A 22,755-nucleotide genomic window follows, 5' to 3' on the forward strand; every position below is an offset into this window, starting at 1 on the left:
AAATATATTATATGCTTTTCCAAACCCATTTATAAGTAAATATATATAAAATATATTATATAGAAAAATGTTTACGTCAAAAATTTATTTTTTAATTATTAAAAAAGGAGTTAAAACTTAAACTTTTTAACAATTATAACATGTGTCCACCATATGGCAATTCTAATCAACTCACAAAGTGACGTGGCATTTATTCACATGATGCGGTTTGATTGATTCATTAACATAAACTACATATATTTTAATGGTGTTAATTAAATGTTGGGACATATATAAAAGTTTGAGTAACACATTCAACATGTTTTAGTCTGAATACCAAATTAGATAGACAATTGCATGAACCTATAAATTAACAAAAAAAAATGTCAACATTTTAATGTGATATTAAGGCTCACATTATAAACATGGGCAGTTTGGTGCATAACGTTGTGAAGGGCCCTTTCAGTTCTCCGGCCCGGAACCCGGAAAAGAAATACTCAGTCAGCTATATTTCTTCTGTCCATTCATCGCATTTCAACACTGGGTACCAAAAAAGAAAGGGCAGATTCTATCCTTAAACAATGTTAACGATCCCATTAAAAACAAGTTTCTTCTTAATTTCTTGTCTGTTCATCGCCTACAAAGTTTGATAATGGATGTTTGATTCATTTAAACAAGCAGCAGGCTCAAGTATTAAGGGCTTGTGTTGTAGTGAAGTTAATATCCACGAGTACAGGAGCTAAGAGACCTCCTATCCTGGATCGTAGTGAAGCCGCTGATTGGTTTTTTTTTATCCCTACGCAACGTAGCCTGAACTGTACTCTTCTCACTTCTCACCCTTTTCCAAACTTTAGTTTCAGGTTTCCAGAGATGGAGAAGAAGATCCAGAAAGTGTGAGAGTTCGAGGGCCGGGCCCCGCAATCACGCAATTATTTGATGCGGCAGGAGCATGGAGTACTTTTTGTCGGAGATAACATACTAGTAAAAGCTAGCACTCAATTAGATTGATTGCGTTCACGCAGATGGTGAGACCTTAAAAGAGTTGCCATCTCAATATTGAAAATTTCAAAACTGGAAGACATAATCTCCAAGGAGGTCCAGGGCAGGCAGTGGGGTCTGGGGCACGTGCTTTTGTGTTCCAAGGACACAAGCTCTGCTCCAAAAATCAGACACAGAAAGACCATATATGAAAGATTAGCACTTGTCTTAGCTTAACCCCACGTGCCCGGTTGGGTTCAAGAAAGCACCATTTCATGGTCCCAACCAAAAAGATGAACACACTATGATAAAGGAGATAATGTTGACCATCCCATCGCTTCCTCTGTTTCCAGGATTGTAGTTAATATATCACGGGAACGCTGTGAGTTGGCTGCGTTCTTCATGTAACTTTCCAATCGAATCTTGAGTGAATGAACTGATCCGGATTTTAATGCAAACGCACATTGGAAAGAGGAAAACAGAAAAATGGAGGTCAAGTTTACAGGGGATTCGTCAATCTATTCTGCAGTGAATACGTAGGACCTGGATATCCATTGAACACTGACCTTGATAGGGCGCCTTCTCAAGGCTGCACAGCTGACAAGGCATTCGTGAGACACAAAGTTGGGACGGCCAATAAGATTTTATGAGATATGAGCTTGTAAATGGAACCCCCTTGTGGATTAAAAAACTACGCTTCTGGTACATAGGATAATTATTCGTGGTTTGATTTCAAAGATGAAGACTTTTGAGGCATTATGGATATCTGGTGCAGTGCATCATAAAATCACTTGTCCAAGTTAGAATCTTGAGTGATGAGTTGTAACTGATAAAAAAAAACAGAAGGAAATTTCAGCGACTTGGGAGCTTGCAAAAATGAGCAAAAACAGAAAACGGGGGCCACATCAATGCAATAAATTAGCATCGCAACAAAAATTGATGATCAGATTTCTTTTCAGCAACATTAACCTGGCATTATCATTTTGAGTTGCAGTAATCCTGCTATGGATACCTAAGCTTTCAAACTGGGGCGAATTCAAAAGCAGAATTAAGCATTATGAGGATAATAAAGAAAAACTTTCAACTGCATTGAAGCTAGTGACTAGAGTGCATAATGCTTCGTGTAATTTACAGAATTATCCAACAAATTAGCACTAGAACAGGGAATCCTGTTCCAAGTGGAAATGATACCAATTGCTGAAAATGCCTTAAAAAGAACATCGCATACACAAGGCAGATATGTCCAATCGCTGCAACTCTCGAAGAGGATAAACCAGTGTTTTTCGCACTTCTTATCCCATCCCCCCCCCCCCACCAGGGTTACTCCTTGTGATCATGATCTTGTCTCCCAAAGATCAACGGAAAATCATCATAATGTTCAAAGAAACCATGTTTCTCAGCCATGCTCTTCAACGATTCATAAACCTGGTACATAGAAGGTCTGTCCTTTGGCCTGGGAACCACACAAGTGCAAGCAACTCTCAGAAACTGCATAATTTCATCATCATGACCCTTCCCACACAATGCTTTATCAATAGCATCCTTGCTTCGACCTGTGCTAAACAACTGATTAACCCAATCCACCAAATTCCCTTTAAATCCTTCCTCCGCAGTGCTAACCCCAATGGGTTTTTGACCTGTAACCAACTCCAACAACACAACCCCAAAACTGTAAACATCCCCTTTCAAAGAAGCAACCATAGTACTAGAATACTCGGGAGCCACATAGCCAAACTCCCCTAAATCCCCGTTCACAAACGAACTATCATTGGAATCACGCGACCCCATCAATCTTGCCAACCCAAAATCCGTTATTCGAGCATCCAAATCATCATCAAGAAGCACAACATTGGAACTAAAATACTGATGCATGTGCGGCGGTAGGCATCCATGGTGAAGCCAAGCTAAGCCTCTAGTCACACCAACACCAATCTTAAGCCTAGTTGGCCAATCCAAAACCTCAAACTTCCCATTCCCAAAACCACCCAGGCTTCCCCCATGCAACTGAGAGTACAATGTCCCGTTTGGCATATGCTTATAAACCAAAAGCCTCTCTTCTTCCACCACACAAAACCCTAAAAGCGGAACCAAATTCGGATGCCTAAGTTGTCCTAACCTGTTCATTTCCGATCTAAACTGTTTCTCACTAAGCTTACAAGCGCTTAGCCTCTTAATCGCCAAGGCAGATCCGTCCGGCAACATCGCCTTGAACGAAACTCCTGTCCTCGTCGAAATCACCGCGTTTTCCGCGTCGAAATTGTTCGTCGCCACCATTAAATCGGCCAATTTAATCTTATTTATAGGCTTTTGAAATAAAGAAACTTGAACAAGCTTGTGAGATTTCAACAATTCAATCCAACTACTATCATCTTTACCATCAATGCCGTAACTTTTCTTTCTTTTTTCACCTGCGGCGCCAGCTCGGAGAAAGAACCACCACCAAATCGCGAAACCGACGATTAACGAAACGGCGGCGCCGATGACACCAGCTATTATGATGATTCCAAGACTTTTACCGCTCAATCCACCGCATTTCGATAACGGTTTCCCACAAAGTCCACTGTTACCGTCAAAACCGTCTTCCCCAAATCGCGCCAGATCAGACGGGATAGAGCCAGACAAATCGTTGTCCGCAACGGAAAACCGTTTAAGCCGGTCCAACCGAGCGAGCTCGTAAGGGATCGAACCAGACAATTTGTTATTGTCTAAAACGAGGTCGTTTAGGAACTTACAGTTAACGATCTGAGTGGGGATGGAACCGGAGAGACGGTTACCGGAGAGATCGAGGCGTACAAGGTAAGGAAGCCAAGAGCAGATATCATTAGGAATGGGACCGGACAGAGAGTTGTTGGAAAGATCCAGAATCTGGAGGCTCCGACAGTACTTTAAAGAGTCCGGTAACTGACCCGACAGCTTCATAGAAGAGAGCAGGAGGCTTATGATTCGGTTTTCCTTCTCGTTCCAGCATGAAACGCCGGTGAGATTGCAAACGAATGTTGACGAACGGTTGTTGAAGGTCCACGTGGCGAGAGGGGAGTCCGGGTCGGTGAGAGAGCTTTTCAGGCCTTCGAGACAAGTGATGTCATCTTCGATGGCGAACGAGAGGAAGAAATTAAAGAGTAAAAGTGAGGAAGATACAAAAATGAGATTCTGCTTCATGGCTGAGCTGCCGCGCGTTTGGATACTTGGCGGTAGAGAGAGAGAGATAGGGTTTGGGTTTTGTTTTTGTTCTGGAGAGGGAGGGTGGGGTGGCGGTTAGAAGGGGAAAGGAAATGGAGGAGGAAGATGAGGAAAATGGGCAGCTGCCATTTGACTGTTTGGGGCCAAAGAAGAGAAAGAGAGAGAAAAGGAGTTGCTCAGCTCAGCTGCTGCTCTTTTAGCTTTTTTGACTGCCTGTTGAATTTTCTCATGTCTGGCTTTGTCTTGTCTTGTTTCACTACCCTTTTTGTTGGGTTATTTAGTTTTATAATTATTATTACCACCTGGATTAGATTTGCTTTCTCAAAGCGGCGCCGTTTTACTCGGTTTGGGAAGGTAGTTAAGCCAGATCAAGGTCAAACAAAGGAAGGTAATTTACTACTAGTAGTTAGTTTAGCAGCAATTGCAATTTGATTGAAAGAGGTGGGTCTTAATCAGGGGATGAGATGAGACAAAGCAGCCTAGCCTAGTTTTGGGTTAAGTGGGTTGCGGTGGAGTGGAGGGCAGATTTACCTAAATTCTTGCATCATTAGATAGGAATCTTTGCTCATTTCAACACTGATGAACACGTAATATTCTTCTTTCAGCTTCAATCACAGGGGAAGGGTCAGGGTGCCTTTCATTAATTTCTTTCTCTTTGTTTTTGGAATTTTCCTTATCTGGTCAAAGGAGTGCAGATCGATTTGCAATCATTTTCAATCATATCATTTCAGGTTGGGCTGAGTGCTTCGCTTTCATTTTAAGGCCCAGGCTTAGGCTATCCTATATAGGGCCCTATACGTTATTAGAGGAATAGTAGTTGCGAATACGTTTCGATGTGACCAAAATTACAGGCTCTTGTTCACTCACATCAACTGTGAAGACCGTGAGAAGAGGTGAGTGGCATCTTTTCAGAATTTTGTAATGCAAGTTCTTTTGATTTACCCCGCCCTCTTTTTATCTTTTTTTATTCAGAATACATTCGACATTCCCATTACTTAATAAACAATAGTATGAATAAATGATCCAAAATAATTTAAATTCGAAATGATCCGGCCAAACTCGATTCGGTACGTGCAATTACCAACTCTATATACTATTATTTGTTATAAATAGTCCAACGGTCAAAATAATCACTCATTTTGGTCACTTTCTTCTTTTGAATGGTTGAGGGAGGGACACTTGTAAAGCAATTCTTGTAGTACAAACAATAGTGAAAAACAAGCAAAACGAAGGTGAGCTCAGCAGGCACGAGTTTTTGGTCATGAGTTGCTCATGATTGAACAATAATGGGAAGAAAATACATGAAGGGAAAACAGAAACGCCACACATGGAGAAAAAAACGATTGTAGATTGAATTGGGGGGAATGGGGAATGTCACATCGGATAAGTAGATTATCAGATGGAGCACTTAAGCTGATCATGCAACCAAAGGAGAGATTCTCACTTCAACTTTGGCTCAAAAAGAGTAACCCCTTTTTTTCTTTTTTGGAATGGGACCGTATGTTGTTCTTAGCATTAAGAAAGGCAAGCATGATGGGAGAATCCCTGCCCAAAGCCTCTTTTTTTAATAAATGGGCCATCTTGTCAAAAGGAAACTGATAAGTCTAAAACTCCATGCATGTTAAGCAATTGATTGGCAAGAGAGACAGCTCGAAGGAGATCAAACGAGTTAGAATCAGTGCTCTCCACTTTTGGGTGGATATTCAAACAGATAGCAAATGGTGTAAAGTTGACGTTGAAATCCACCAATTCTTTGTCATCCTATTGGAAGAATGGTTCTTTCTTTCTGTCTATCTACTCGTGACACTCTAAATGAAACAAAAATGAAAAAGGAGATACAACCCTTGCAACTCGTGAAATTTCGATCCTAGTCATGCAATAAGTTAGTGCACGCGTGAAATTTGCGGAGTGCTTTGTAGTAACCTTAACAGTTTAAGATCCCTCTGTGTGTAATTGCTATGAAAGGTAAAACAAATTAATCAACTGTGTTGTCCAAAGGATTAGAATATGTAATGCTTACCAATAGAGACGTTTCTTTCTTCTTCTTCTTTTTTTTTTTTATAAAAGGTGAATTTCATTTATTAATAACTATCAAGACAATTACAATATAAAAATTCATCAGATGGATACAATAGTAAACTTCCTCATTATAATTCTATAGCTTGAAAAAAGAGTTTCGTTAAAAACCTTCACATAGAAAAACTCATTGAGATAAAACCCATGAGAAGAAAAAAAAAAAAAAACCCTTTTAACATGCCAATCTAACTATCAGCTACTTGATAACATCATTCCTAAAAGCAGTTTGGACCCCAACAGGAAGATCATTCAAATCCCACCACAACTGCTGTTCCATGTCCAAAACCTAAACTGATTTGACAATTTCACGAGCCGTCCCATTCGCCGAGACAAAGATGTTGAAGGCTATATATTTGGCTTACAAATTATTTGGCTTTGAACAAAATTTGCTTCATTTATCCAAAAAGTAGCATTTTGAAAAGAAACGCAAGGTTGGGACTCAGGAATAAGGATTGTTCTTCCTCACTTCCTTTCTCAATTTTCCCCTTTCTTCTTAATTATGTTTTTTAAATACATACATGCATATATATAAAAACTTTACGATTAAAAACGTAATCGAGTCATAATAGGAAACGTCCTCAAGTTCAACTCATTAAAATGTTCTAATTAACTAACTTAAACTTGATTGAATTTATTTAATTTATACTTGAACTTGATTTGGAAAAGAAATTTATTTTATAACTAGACTCTATTAAGCTAATAAATGTCATACATTTCATTTTATATTATTTATTTCCATATTATTTATTTTTAATATCTCCATTACTTATTTATTGCTTTTCTGCATCTCTTTTCTTTTTGTTTCCAATTACAAAACTATAAGATTTAATTAGTTATAAATACTGTTGAAAAATTAGTTTTAAAATCAATAATCTTTAAGTTAAATTATAATTCAATTATGTATTTTATGTTGGATATATAGTATCTCATAAGATTTCAATATCCTACATTACACAAGCACAAAAGATGTTAGTGCTTTATACAAACAAACCCATTATAGGTTTGTTGTAAGGAAGAAAATAAAGTGAGTTCATGTGCACATGAGATTGGACCAAGCCTTGAGAAAATACGAATTTTCCCCTTGTATTTTTTTTATTTTATGTTATTGTTGATTCTCCTTTATTCTCAGTCTATAAATACGTTATTCCTGATTTTACTCTATCCTCAACCTATAAATACAGCTTATAAATTTATTTTATGTTATTGTTGATTCTCCCTTATCCTCAACCTATAAATATGTCATTCTTGATTTTACTCTATCCTCAACCTATAAATATGTTATTCCCGATGTCACGACCCGGTACTCTCCTCGAGCCCGTGACAACCGTCGCGGTGTCCCGGTAGACACTCATTGCCCGGAATGTCAACCCGAAACCCCGCAAGGCTTTACTATTAGTTTCTCTGTTCCCTTGTGAGCAACTATTGTCAAATATCGTGTTCTAAAAGATTTTAAGCTGTTTCCAACTTTAAACAAATAAAATATTAATTTTTCGTCTCACAAGGGTATTTTGGTCATTTTTTTCAAAAATTTTGAAACTAGCTAAAACGTAATATACAAGTACAAAACACATAATTCATATTCAAAATGAGTTTAAAAGTTTAAAATCTTCATTTAAAACGAAATTATGGTTATATGAATATAATAAGAAAATAAAATAAATATTAAGTAAAATATTCTATTTTCTTATAAAACAATATTTATAGAGTTATACGTGAATAATTTTTATAGCGTAAAAGCTAAATAAATTTATACATACTTAAATACAGTAAGTCAAAATATTTAATTTAATTTACAATAACAAGAGGGCCCCCGAATAAACAAAAGTAAAGAGGACTGTGAACCTACGGTTTGAAAAAATACAGATCCAACGGTAGTCCTCGATGAGATCAGCTATCTACAGTCTATATTGAATCTGAAATGGGTGGAAAGGAGGGTGGTGAGATTATAAAATCCCAATGAGTAAACATACATCATCATAAACATCTAGAGTTGAGTACATGGAGACAATAAAGTAAATCATTATAAACTGAGTTATAGCATTAGAACACATTTTGTTCAAAACACGTAAAGAGGCTTATGAATCTCATAAAAATCTAGGTTTGTACCATAAATCCATTCTCGGGGACACCTTGGCCGAGGCATCCTACCGAGACCGCCAAGGCTATTAAAATTCACATTTCACATAAATCATGTTTTTGTTTTGAAAACATAGCCGTTCCTTGACGTTGGTTGAGTTCCCCCTCACGTGGTGGTTTAGCGTGAAGTGAACCCTAAACTTGACCCCAAGAGATACCCTACACGCCTCTTCGTTCGAGGTAAGAATATAATGGGGTTTACCGTGCCCCTCTAAAAGGCTGGTCCATAGAAACCCCATACTGCAGTGATTAATTAATATATAATCCACCATATAATAAAACTCAATAACATGATATGGCAATTTTGTAATTCGCAGTTTTTCAAGGCAACCAAACAATTCGCATTTCAATACAATTGCCAACTAGCCAATCATGCTCGATTTATCATAAGCCAGTCAATTTAAACAATCAAATTGTCACAATTAACAGTCTCCGTGTACTCTATTTTTCAAAATCATTATTAATTTCAAAACAATTTATAAATTAATTTCATTGAAACTCATTTATTCATAAAATATGAAAATTTACCTTTTTAAATTCCTTTTTCCATAGAATTCATGAAAGCATCTAAAAACCACCCTACATAATTAAAATGACAGTAAGTTTACTCACAATGTCTAGAATGCAGACTTTCGAAGCACTCTGTCTACTAGTCCTCGGATGCAATTTCCTTGCCTTTATCGGAGGACTCACCACCTTGACACAGTGCAAAATCGAGAATTTCACCAAGTTGGTACTAAATTAAAATTAAACTAATTTCGACTACCAATGTATGATATGGAATGCAAAAATGCACTAGTAACTATCTAAACTCAGTATTGGCCTAATTCGTCTTATCACCCGATTAAATTCCTAATGCGTCCGTTTAAACTCCAATTTAATTCTTTTCAGTTTCTATACCTCAATTGCACCCAAATTAACTTAATGTCCCTCAGTGTGGTGCAAATTATCAGTCTCGATAGTAAATTACGAAAATACCCCTAGTGGATAAAAATTCGTACTTTTGCTCCGAAAATTCCCATTATTTTTCTAGGCTCATAATTCATCATTTCTTAACCAATTCTACTAGAATAAAAATCAAACTCATCCTCACTCAATACATGGTAAATTCAGCCATTAATGGTTGTGGGAGAAAATGAATTCTTTTCTTGTTGTTTTGTTTCTAAATATACTAAACTAACTAAAAACACTAACATAAATTAAAATCAAATAAATCCAACAACTTTCTCTCTCCTAACCCATTTTGATCAGCCAACAATTCATCATAAAAACATGCAATTTGAGCATGGAAAATAAAGAGAAATGCTTAAGGAAAATAGATTTCAAGCTTAAGTTGAAAAATCCTACTTTTTTCACTTGTTTTCCTTGATTTTCCACACTTTTTCTCTTGAAATTCCTCACCTAGGTTTTGTTTTTCCTTTCTTTCCCTCTCTTCCTTGCTTGGCCAAATATTTGGGGAATAATGGGCTGATTTGTGCTGATTTTTAAGTTAAATAATAAAATATCCTAAGCTTGACACATGGCATTTTCTAATTGGTCTATTTTTAAAATTTTAAAAATTTAAACATTTTATCTCCACCACATGTTTAGTCAAGGGTCAAAGATGAAGATAAAGGAAGACCATGTGCTGGAAAAAATATCCTGATGGTGGAAAATTACAATTTTGCCCTTGAGGTGGCAAAATTACCATTTTACCCCTATACTCCAAATTATACCGAAATTAAAAATTTTCACTTCTAAACCTCAAATCATACTCCAATAAGTCAAATTATACTCCAATAAGTCAAATGGGGCCCAAACATTTTTTTCTAAAATTCCCATTTTGTCCCCAGGTGGCAAATGACCATTTTGCCCCTGGTTAGTGAAAATTTCGATTTGACTCCAAATTGATCCTCAAACTCCAAATTACCATTTTAAGTCATCCATGAACTGTGAAACTCTTAATCTCACCTTAAAATTCTTATTTGATCTAGTTCGAGGATTAAATAAACTTTGTTGTACCTCTAGGTACAATACCGACTTTTGTAAATTTTTCGGGACTCTCTTAGCATGCAATCATGCTATCATCACATGTATGTCATGAATAATATTTTATAAGGTCAGGCTTTACACCTGATTTAACTTTATCCTCAACCTATAAATACGTTATTCTCGATTTTACTCTATCCTCAACCTACAAATACATTATTGTTGATTTTCCTCTATCCTCTATCCTCAGCCTATAAGTATGTTATTTTTTATTTTACTTTATCCTCAACCTATAAATACAGCCTATAAATATGTTATTCTTGATTTTACGTTATTGTAGATTCTCCTTTATCCTCAGCCTATAAATACGTTATTCTTTATTCTACTTTATCCTCAGCCTATAAATACTTGTAATGTTATTCTTGATTCTTCTCTATTCTCACTTATAAATATGCAACATTATTCCTTATTCTCTTTTATCCTTAGTGTCACGACCCGGAACTCCCCATCGAGCCCGTGACAACCGCCGCGAAGCCTCGACAAACATTCTTCACCCCGAATGTCGATCGAAACCTCGCAAGGCTCTCGTATCAGCTTTCGCACTTCCCCGGTGAGCAATAGTTATCAAATAATCAAAATACGAAGGATTACAAATCATTTCCAAATCATAACATAACATTTTTTTTTTGCTCATAGGGGCATTTTTGTCATTTTTGTCGAAAACCTCGAAACTTGCTAAAAATGTAGTAGGTAAGCCGAAAATATATATTTAATGATTTAAAAAAAAATTAAGTATCTAAAACGTTCATTTGAAGTGAAAATTTGACCATTTGAATATAATAAAAATATTCAATAAAATAAACTATTTTCTTGTAAAATAATTTTCATAAAACTATCGATACATAATTCTTATAGCGTAAAAGATAATTATATACATATATACTATAAAACAAATAACCAAAGCATAAAATTTCTTTTACAGTGACACGTGGGCCCACATCTATCCAAAATGCATCGGAAGCTGGAAACCTACAGCTTTTACCGATTCGAGTCCAAATGAAAGTCCTTGTCAAAATCAGCTAACTATGGAATTCCCTGAGCCTGAAATGTGAGGAAATGAGGGTGGTGAGATTATAAAATCCCAATGAGTAAACAGATACCATCTAAACTATCTAAAGTCGAGTAAATGGAGACAATTAAAATAAATCATCATACTGTAATTTCATTACCTTTCAACTCATTTCAACCAAATAAAATCAATCCATAAAAATCGAGAAATCAACTTGGCTTATGAATTTCTTAAAACTTTGGCTCGTGCCAAAACTCATACTCGGTGATACCTTGCGCAGGGCATCTAACCGAGTCCGCCAAGGCTGTTAAAATTTTGTGTACACTTAAAATATATTTTTGTTTGAAAAAAATACAGCCGTTCCTTGGCGTTGGCTGAGTTCCCCTTCACGTGGTGGTTTGGCATGAAGTGAACCCTAAGCTATACCCCAGGAGATACCCTACGCGCCTCTCCGTTCGAGGTAATAATATAATGGAGTTTACCGTGCCCCTCTAATAGGCTGGTCCACGGAACCCCCTCTGCAGTAAATAATTAATATATAATCCACCAATCAATAAAATTCATTCTAGCATGTCATGGCAATTTATCACAACCTAGCCTCTCAAGGCTGAATACACAGTATAAATAATTATAACACTAAAATCAGTTTAGCCATTCATGCTCATTTATTGTCATAAGCCATTCAATTCAGAACCATAAATTTGCAACACAAACTAGCAGTCTCCAATTACTCTATTTTCAAAACCAATATTCGATTTTTCAGAAAATTTATAAAATCATTTTATAAAATCACAATTTTCCTTAAAACATAACAATTTACCATTTAAACCCATTTTTCATAAAATCACATAGTTGTATAAAACTACTCTAGATAATTAAGACGATAATAAGTTTACTCACTATGTCTAGAATGCAGACTTTCGAAGCACTCTGTCTACTGGTCCTCGGATGCAATTTCCTTGCCTTTATTGGAGGACTCACCACCTTGACACAGTACAAAATCGAGAATTTCACTAAGTTGGTACTAAATCAAAATTAAACTAATTTGGACTACCAATGCATGATATGGAATGCAAAAATGCACTGGTAACTATCTAAATCCGGTATTAGCCTAATTCGTCTTATCACCCGATTAAATTCCTAACGGGTTCGTTTAAACTCCAATTTAATTCTTTTCAGTTTCTATACCTCAATTACACCCAAATTAACTTAATGTCCCTCAGTGTGATGCAAATTATCAGTCCCAATAGCAAATTACAAAAATACCCCTAGTGGGTAAAAATTCATATTTTTGCTCCGAAAATTCCCATTATTTTTCTAGGCTCATAATTCATTATTCCTTAACCAATTCTCCTAGAATAAAATCAAACTCATCCTCACTCACTACATGGTAAATTCAGCCATTAATGGTTGGGGGAGAAAATAAATTCTTTTCTTATTGTTTTGTTTCTAAATATGCTAAACTAACTAAAAACACTAACATAAATTAAAATCAAATAAATCCAACAACTTTCTCTCTCCTAACCCATTTTTTCAGAATTGAATTCATCATGAAAACATGTAATTTAATCATGGAAAATAAAGAGAAATGCTTGGGAATAAGAAAACTCAAGCTTAATAGAAAAAATCTCACCTTTTTCACTTAATTTCCTTGAAAATTCACACTTTTTCTTTGATTTTCTCTCTCTAGGGTTTTGTTTTCTCCTTTCTCTCTCTTGTTTCTTGCTTGGCCGAATGTTGAAGAAGAAGAATGGGTGGGCTGATTTTTTTTTTTTTGCCTTTTTATTGTTTAATGAAATAATATTATTTTATTCATATTTTAAATATTTTATTAATTCATTTTTTTTTCTAGCCATCCACTTGTCCTATTTTTTTCACCATGCATTCCCTTTGACTTATCCAAGTCTTAAGTGAAATTTCCAGATTTTTCCAAAGTTTTGGTGGAGCAAATTTTTTAAAATTACACTTTTGCCCCCGAACTTTTCAAAAATTATATTTTTACCCCAAAAATTGAAAATTTTCCATAATGGATAATTTTCACTCCTCATACTCATTTCACACTCCAAATAATTAAATTTGATCAAAATCCTTTCAAAAAATTAAATTTTCGATTCCGAATGGTAAAATTACCATGTTACCCTTTTACTCCAAATTATACCGAAATTAAAATTTTTCACTTCTAAACCTCAAATCTTACTCCAATAAGTCAAATGGGGCCAAAAATCTTTTCTAAAAATTTCCATTTTGTCCCCAAGTGGCAAATGACCATTTTGCCCCTAGATAGCGAAAATTCCAGTTTGACTCCAAATTGATCCTCGAACTCCGAATCACCATATTAACCCATTCTGGGACTTTAAAATTCTTAATTTCATTGTAAATTCTCTATTTGATCTAGTTCGAGGCTTAAATCAACTTTATTGTACCTCTAGGTACAATACCGACTTTTGTAAATTTTTCAAGACTCTCTTATCATGTAAACATGCTATCCACCACATGTATGTCATCACAAATATTTCTGTAGAGTCGGGCTTGTCATCTTCTCCCCCACTTGGATCAACCATATGATCCTCCTTCTTGATTGACTTCGACATCCGGCTAAATATTAATATTTTAATATTATTTTATTAATAAAATATTATTTTATTCTAAAAATTTTATCTTGTCTCCTTGGTACCAAAAATACCTTATTATGCCTCACTTGACTTCCAAATCGCCTTTTATCTCACAAATTCTCCTCCGATAAAATTATTATTATTTTATTATTATTTTCTCACTTGCGAAACATTTTATCCTAAACTACTCCTTTCGTCTTTTATCACTTCTAAACATTTTAATTGACCTCAATTTGCATTTGATCAACTTTATTTATCACCATATCAAAGTATGGGGTATTTCAATCTCCCCCACTTAAATAGAATTCGTCCTCGAATTCCCGTCGATGTTGCGTTATCAATCTCCTTCTATGATCCTACTCCTTGTTCCTTCTATAGGGACATTCAATTTATTTCCCTCGTTCACCTTCAGTTCAATTAAATGCTTTATTTAAAGCAATTATCATCCTTTGGAATCGGATCAGTAATACTTTTCACAACCATGATCTCTTATATCTAGACACTAAGCATGCCTTTATCACCATTAGTACATTTGAACCATAACTTCATCTCAATTATACCGATTTCGATCACATATCATACTTACTTATGTATACCTATTCATCGTTTTATTAATTTGCTCCATACCAATTTTCTCAACCTTGATTCATCCATCTTATACTGGTCCAAACCCTTCCTTTAATGGAGTTCCATTAAAAACTTAAACAATTCAAGGTTTACTTTCAAAGTCATTCATAACTTTAATCGTTCATTACATGTCTGTTAACACTTTAGCTCACTAACCTCTCTGGACACTATTTCAAAATCTCCCAATTACTGAGAACCATTCTTCACTTTAGTTAGTAAAATTATCAATTTCATATATACATAGATACATGCATTTTCAAATGTCAACATCTCTCTTTATATATAGGAATCCATGTGTTCACATGCCTTGGACTACATTCCCCCATTATTCATCCGTATCCCAATCCTAGTTTCAATATAATAATTCTTATAGTGCATGTCAACCTTCTTATTATACTTGTGTATAACTTCATATCATTCATATCATTTCCAACCATATGTTTGAGTTTCCTTATACTATATATCATTCATCACAATGTCATCTCCATTGAATTATAATCTATTATGCGTGTATGCTTTATAATCCTATTGATGCCTCAAAGATTTATCTTAACTTGATCATTGCATCTCATGCAATACCACAATTCCTAAGAGTCATCCTTTTGTCCTTAATCATCTTTCATGCCTCTATATTACCTTGTATCTTTCTTGCATTACGATATTGATTTGTCACCTAAGACTCGAACCCATTTGAATCATGTATGCCTTAAGCATTTTCGAATTCCAATTTCCATAATATATTAGGAAAGTTTCATTATCTGACTTCATTTTCAAGGTCAACTTCTATCATCCTTTGTTCCACTCCTTCATATGAACATAACATCATTCTTCCTTAACTAATTTATAATTTGTACTTGAAATTGTAAAACTTAAAACTAGATTCTCTTCAAGTATTTTTCAATACTAATACTAATATCACTCTCAACTTACAACTTCTTTTTATAATCACATAACTTAGTGCTTGCTTTAACGAGATCCAGAGCAAAACTTCTCTTGAGTATTTCCTTGGGAATATCTATCTTAAACTTATGTCTCACAGCATGTGATCCCTTAACTTGTGATTTTGCCGTTAGGCTTCTCAGCAAGTTTTAAAAATTTTACGTTTCATACTTGCTGTGTATGATTAGAATCTCTTCTCAAAGATGTTTATGTATTCCTAAAACATTTACTCTTAAAGATATATAAATACATACTCATCCATTCAACTCCTAACTCATCTTCATAAGTTTCTAGGGTGCCACACAATTAGCCTCATGTTGTTACTAACCCTTGTCATTTTACTGTATCAAAACAGATATTACAAATTCTCATAATGATATTCTATATAAACTGATTTTCTATACCAGTCTCGTAATTCTTCCTTCACACTTTCATTACTTGGTATCTCATCTCAATATAGTCATCTCAAGAATCTTTCAAAATTTTTTTTTAATTATATGCCCATATACAACGCAATAAAGAAGTTTTTCAATTCATTTGGGTAAACATTCTCTAGAATATTTAAGACTCCCAGATAACAAAACACAATGACCAACAACCAAAATTCAATTTGTAAGCTCATTATTGTGTCACTCCCATCTTACTCATGTATCATAGGCGTGAGGTATTCGGAGCAGTATAATGTTGAATAGTCAATGCTGAAGTACTGTAGCTATTAGAAATTTTCTCATCAAAGCTATTTGTCTGTATTCAAAGTCACCACATCAATCATTCTCAACCAGTGGTTTCCCTTTTAGATATATATCATGAGTTCCATAAGTATAGGTACCTTCTATTTTCTTGTCATACACACTAAGCCAGATTAATACTTTCATCTCATGTCATCTTTTGACTTTTATCAACATTCATAAAATTTCACCTCATAACATCCTTTCCATACAGTGTAATAAATTCATGATACATGTACCATTCTACACATAAGTTGCTGACTATCTACAACTTTCCTCAAATTTATTGTCATCCCTATCCAATTATCTTCTTTGTCTTATACTCCAATAATCTTATTGACTTTCGATATAATTAACTACGAAAACAGCTCAGCTTCCTCCTTATTTTATTATCACAATCCTTACTGAATCAAAATTTTATATTCCCCATATTCCATAATTTAACTTCATTGGGTTATATTTGTGCCCAACTATTACCTCATAGTGTCATAACATCACTGAATAATCCCCTTCATGCTTAAATTACAATCATTAACTTAATCACATTATCCATTCCGAATGTCATTTATAACCTTATTGCTTCCTTCTATAACCTTCCTCAATAATAATATTACCAATTTATCTCTGTTATACTAAGAGATTCCCATACATATCCAATTATTTAAACTGCTATTTTACATTCCGTTCGAGTCATACAAAATAAAAGCCACTCCTAACTCTTTTACACAGGTAACTACTACATCTTCCCTTAAACGACACTTGCCTAGATTTATGACAATACAACTTCAACTAAAGTATTAAACATCTTTAGGTTCCTCATTGTCCTGATCCGGGCACATCAATGGATCCTCTTCCTCCTGAGATTTTCTCCTTTGTTCTTCAATCCAAGCTTGTTGTATTCTCCTATATTCTTCATCACTCACCGGTGCAGCATTTCTTCCACAACCGGGAGCAAAATGTCGTACACCTGACACTTTTCTAAGGGGTTTACTCGCCACTGTTACTTTTTCCTTATCCTTTTCTGATTGTCCCCTTACATTTCTCCCACAGCTTGGTGGAAAGTGTCGGATTACTGTCACGCTCTTCCTAGAACGAATACCTCCTTCAGCTATCCTTAATTTCCCCCTTTCTTTAACATGTTCCTTAGATTTTCTCAAAAGGGAACCTCTTATGCTTACATTAATATTATTACTATTTGCACTTTTTGGACTACTCGGTTCGAGTTGCCATCGGCTCTTAGCAGTAGAATCTAGCGATCCCTCGCTAATACTATGAGAGGCGTCGGGACTACCGTCTCTCCTAGACATGGTGTATGTGTCACCAGCGCACCTCAAAACCTATATGCAATCAAATAGTAATTGTTTAATTATTTATGCATATCAAAAATAGGTAGATTTCTATATGTAGATGCATACATTCTATTCAATCTAACCTAACTTAACTTAACTTAACTTATCTTAACTTAACTGGACTTGGGGCCACGCAGTGTCAGTGTAGATTTCTTAAAATAACCTTAAAATCAAAAACTTTAAAATCCAAAGCTTTAAAATCAAAATATCTGATCTTTAAACCATGCTCTGATACCAATCTAAATTGTCACGACCCGGAACTCCCCATCGAGCCCGTGACAACCGCCGCGAAGCCTCGACAAACATTCTTCACCCCGAATGTCGATCGAAACCTCGCAAGGCTCTCGTATCAGCTTTCGCACTTCCCCGGTGAGCAATAGTTATCAAATAATCAAAATACGAAGGATTACAAATCATTTCCAAATCATAACATAACATTTTTTTTTTTGCTCATAGGGGCATTTTTGTCATTTTTGTCGAAAACCTCGAAACTTGCTAAAAATGTAGTAGGTAAGCCGAAAATATATATTTAATGATTTAAAAAAAAATTAAGTATCTAAAACGTTCATTTGAAGTGAAAATTTGACCATTTGAATATAATAAAAATATTCAATAAAATAAACTATTTTCTTGTAAAATAATTTTCATAAAACTATCGATACATAATTCTTATAGCGTAAAAGATAATTATATACATATATACTATAAAACAAATAACCAAAGCATAAAATTTCTTTTACAGTGACACGTGGGCCCACATCTATCCAAAATGCATCGGAAGCTGGAAACCTACAGCTTTTACCGATTCGAGTCCAAATGAAAGTCCTTGTCAAAATCAGCTAACTATGGAATTCCCTGAGCCTGAAATGTGAGGAAATGAGGGTGGTGAGATTATAAAATCCCAATGAGTAAACAGATACCATCTAAACTATCTAAAGTCGAGTAAATGGAGACAATTAAAATAAATCATCATACTGTAATTTCATTACCTTTCAACTCATTTCAACCAAATAAAATCAATCCATAAAAATCGAGAAATCAACTTGGCTTATGAATTTCTTAAAACTTTGGCTCGTGCCAAAACTCATACTCGGTGATACCTTGCGCAGGGCATCTAACCGAGTCCGCCAAGGCTGTTAAAATTTTGTGTACACTTAAAATATATTTTTGTTTGAAAAAAATACAGCCGTTCCTTGGCGTTGGCTGAGTTCCCCTTCACGTGGTGGTTTGGCATGAAGTGAACCCTAAGCTATACCCCAGGAGATACCCTACGCGCCTCTCCGTTCGAGGTAATAATATAATGGAGTTTACCGTGCCCCTCTAATAGGCTGGTCCACGGAACCCCCTCTGCAGTAAATAATTAATATATAATCCACCAATCAATAAAATTCATTCTAGCATGTCATGGCAATTTATCACAACCTAGCCTCTCAAGGCTGAATACACAGTATAAATAATTATAACACTAAAATCAGTTTAGCCATTCATGCTCATTTATTGTCATAAGCCATTCAATTCAGAACCATAAATTTGCAACACAAACTAGCAGTCTCCAATTACTCTATTTTCAAAACCAATATTCGATTTTTCAGAAAATTTATAAAATCATTTTATAAAATCACAATTTTCCTTAAAACATAACAATTTACCATTTAAACCCATTTTTCATAAAATCACATAGTTGTATAAAACTACTCTAGATAATTAAGACGATAATAAGTTTACTCACTATGTCTAGAATGCAGACTTTCGAAGCACTCTGTCTACTGGTCCTCGGATGCAATTTCCTTGCCTTTATTGGAGGACTCACCACCTTGACACAGTACAAAATCGAGAATTTCACTAAGTTGGTACTAAATCAAAATTAAACTAATTTGGACTACCAATGCATGATATGGAATGCAAAAATGCACTGGTAACTATCTAAATCCGGTATTAGCCTAATTCGTCTTATCACCCGATTAAATTCCTAACGGGTTCGTTTAAACTCCAATTTAATTCTTTTCAGTTTCTATACCTCAATTACACCCAAATTAACTTAATGTCCCTCAGTGTGATGCAAATTATCAGTCCCAATAGCAAATTACAAAAATACCCCTAGTGGGTAAAAATTCATATTTTTGCTCCGAAAATTCTCATTATTTTTCTAGGCTCATAATTCATTATTCCTTAACCAATTCTCCTAGAATAAAATCAAACTCATCCTCACTCACTACATGGTAAATTCAGCCATTAATGGTTGGGGGAGAAAATAAATTCTTTTCTTATTGTTTTGTTTCTAAATATGCTAAACTAACTAAAAACACTAACATAAATTAAAATCAAATAAATCCAACAACTTTCTCTCTCCTAACCCATTTTTTCAGAATTGAATTCATCATGAAAACATGTAATTTAATCTTGAAAAATAAAGAGAAATGCTTGGGAATAAGAAAACTCAAGCTTAATAGAAAAAATCTCACATTTTTCACTTAATTTCCTTGAAAATTCACACTTTTTCTTTGATTTTCTCTCTCTAGGGTTTTGTTTTCTCCTTTCTCTCTCTTGTTTCTTGCTTGGCCGAATGTTGAAGAAGAAGAATGGGTGGGCTGATTTTTTTTTTGCCTTTTTATTGTTTAATGAAATAATATTATTTTATTCATATTTTAAATATTTTATTAATTCATTTTTTTTTCTAGCCATCCACTTGTCCTATTTTTTTCACCATGCATTCCCTTTGACTTATCCAAGTCTTAAGTGAAATTTCCAGATTTTTCCAAAGTTTTGGTGGAGCAAATTTTTCAAAATTACACTTTTGCCCCCGAACTTTTCAAAAATTATATTTTTACCCCAAAAATTGAAAATTTTCCATAATGATATGATATACAACTTATCCGACTACCGCTTAAATGCGGTGTTGACCTAATTCGGCCTATTATCTCCAATTTAACTCTAAATCAATTCTTCTCACTTTCTACACTCCAATTATAACTAAATTACCTCCATGACTGTGAATGAGATTCAATTTATCAGTCTCGATAGCAAATTACGAAAATACCCTTAGTGGGTAAAAATCGTATTTTTGCTTCGAAAATTTCCATTATTTTTCTAGGCTCATAATTCATTATTTCTTAACCAATTCTCCTAGAATGAAAATCAAATTCATCTTCACTCAACACATGATAAATTCGACCATTAATGATTGTGGGAGAAAATAAATTCTTTTCTTATTGTTTTGTTTCTAAATATGCTAAACTAACTTAAAACACTAACATAACTTAAAATCAAATTAATCTAACAAGTTTCTCTCTCCTAACCCATTTTTTCAGAATTGAATTCATCATGAAAACATGTAATTTAATCATGAAAAATAAAGAGAAATGCTTGGGAATAAGAAAACTCAAGCTTAATAGAAAAAATCTCACCTTTTTCACTTAATTTCCTTGAAAATTCACACTTTTTCTTTGATTTTCTCTCTCTAGGGTTTTGTTTTTGTTTTCTCTCTCTTCTTGCTGGTTTGGCAGGCCATGGGGTGGAAGATGGGCTGATTTTATGCGTTTTCATAAAGAAATAATAAAATAATAAAGGTATGACACATGGCATCATGTTATTGGCCCGTTTTTAAAATTTTAAAAATTTTAATCCTTTTTATCTCCACCACACAATTAGTCAATGGTCAAAATAAGGATAAAGGAATACCATGTGCTGGAAAAATGTCATGGTGGTGGAAAATTACAATTTTGCCCTTGGGGTGGCAAAATTACCATTTTACCCTTTTACTCCAAATTATATCGAAATTAAAATTTTTCACTTCTAAACCTCAAATCTTACTCCAATAAGTCAAATGGGGCCAAAAAAAATCTTTTCTAAAATTTCCATTTTGTCCCTAGGTGGCAAATGACCATTTTGCCCCTAGATAGCGAAAATTTCGATTTGACTCCAAATTGATCCTCGAACTCTGAATCACCGTATTAAACCATTCTGAGACTTTAAAATTCTTAATTTCATCGTAAATTCTCTATTTGATCTAGTTCGAGGCTTAAATCAACTTTATTGTACCTCTAGGTACAATACCGACTTTTGTAAATTTTTCGGGACTGTCCTAGCATGCAAACATGCTATCCATCACATGTATGTCATGATAAATATTTTTATAGAGTCGGGCTTGTCATCTTCTCCCCCACTTGGATCAACCATATGATCTTTCTTCTCGATTGACTTCGACATCCGGCTAAATATTAATATTTTAATATTATTTTATTAATAAAATATTATTTTATTCTAAAAATTTTATCTTGTCTCCTTGGTACCCAAAATACCTTATTATGCCTCACTTGACTTCCAAATTGCCTTTTATCTCACAAATTCTCCTTCGATAAAATTATTATTATTTTATTATTATTTTCTCACTTTCGAAATATTTTATCATAAACTACTCCTTTCGTCTTTTATCACTTCTAAACATTTTAATTGACCTCAATTTGCATTCGATCAACTTTATTTATCACCATATCAAAGTATGGGGTATTTCACTCAACCTAAAAATATGCAACATTATTCTTGATCCTCCTCTATCCTTAGCCTATAAATTCCAACCTCCACCTCAATTCTCAACACATCTCAATTCCCACATCTTTTCTTCTCAGTTTGTATAACGTTATAAAATTTTTTTATTGTAATTTTTTATTTTTTCTTGATTTTGTACAACATTATTGCAACGTTATTCTTGATTCCCCTTCATTCTCAACCTATAAATATGCAACATTATTCGCTTAATTTTTTTCAACGTTATTCCTAATTCTCCTCCATCCTCAGTCTATAAATATGCAACGTTATTCCTAATTCTCCTCTATCCTTAACTTATAATACCACCCTCCACTTCAGTTCCCAACACACCTTAACTCTCACATCTTCTCTTCTCAACTTGTATAATGTTACAAAAATTTTTGAAACGTTATTCTTGATTCTCCTCTATCCTTAGTCTATAGATATGCAATGTTATTCTCTTGATTCTTGCAATGTTATTTTCGATTCTCCTCTATCTTCAGCCTATAAATATGCAACCTTATTAACTTTATTATTGATTCTTCCTTATCCTCAACCTATAAATATACAATGTTATTCCTGAATCTCCT

The 22,755-nt window shown here is 34.4% G+C and overlaps 1 protein-coding gene and 1 long non-coding RNA gene across 2 annotated transcripts; both read right to left on the reverse strand.

Annotated features, from left to right (window-relative positions):
* Positions 1-2,042: 2,042 nt before the first annotated feature.
* LOC18609329 (putative inactive receptor kinase At1g27190) lies at positions 2,043-4,351 on the reverse strand. Its single transcript, XM_018115029.2, has one exon. The coding sequence runs from the start codon at positions 4,114-4,116 to the stop codon at positions 2,278-2,280; it is 1,839 nt and encodes a 612-aa protein (XP_017970518.1). The 5' UTR covers positions 4,117-4,351; the 3' UTR covers positions 2,043-2,277.
* A 6,454-nt stretch (positions 4,352-10,805) lies between these two features.
* Positions 10,806-13,145, reverse strand: LOC148764258 (uncharacterized). The gene is made up of 3 exons (XR_016024771.1): positions 13,020-13,145; positions 12,287-12,370; positions 10,806-11,418 (listed from the first exon to the last, which is right to left on the reverse strand). It is a non-coding gene; the product is annotated as an uncharacterized LOC148764258 (long non-coding RNA).
* Between the last annotated feature and the right edge of the window lie 9,610 nt (positions 13,146-22,755).

Source organism: Theobroma cacao, chromosome 2, assembly GCF_053813885.1.
Source record: "Theobroma cacao isolate CCN51 chromosome 2, ASM5381388v1, whole genome shotgun sequence".
Taxonomy (NCBI): Eukaryota; Viridiplantae; Streptophyta; class Magnoliopsida; order Malvales; family Malvaceae; genus Theobroma; species Theobroma cacao.

What these genes read in the sequence shown, in the direction of transcription:
- LOC18609329 (XM_018115029.2), bottom strand. Translation starts at nt 4,116, where the DNA reads ATGAAGCAGAATCTCATTTTTGTATCTTCCTCACTTTTACTCTTTAAT.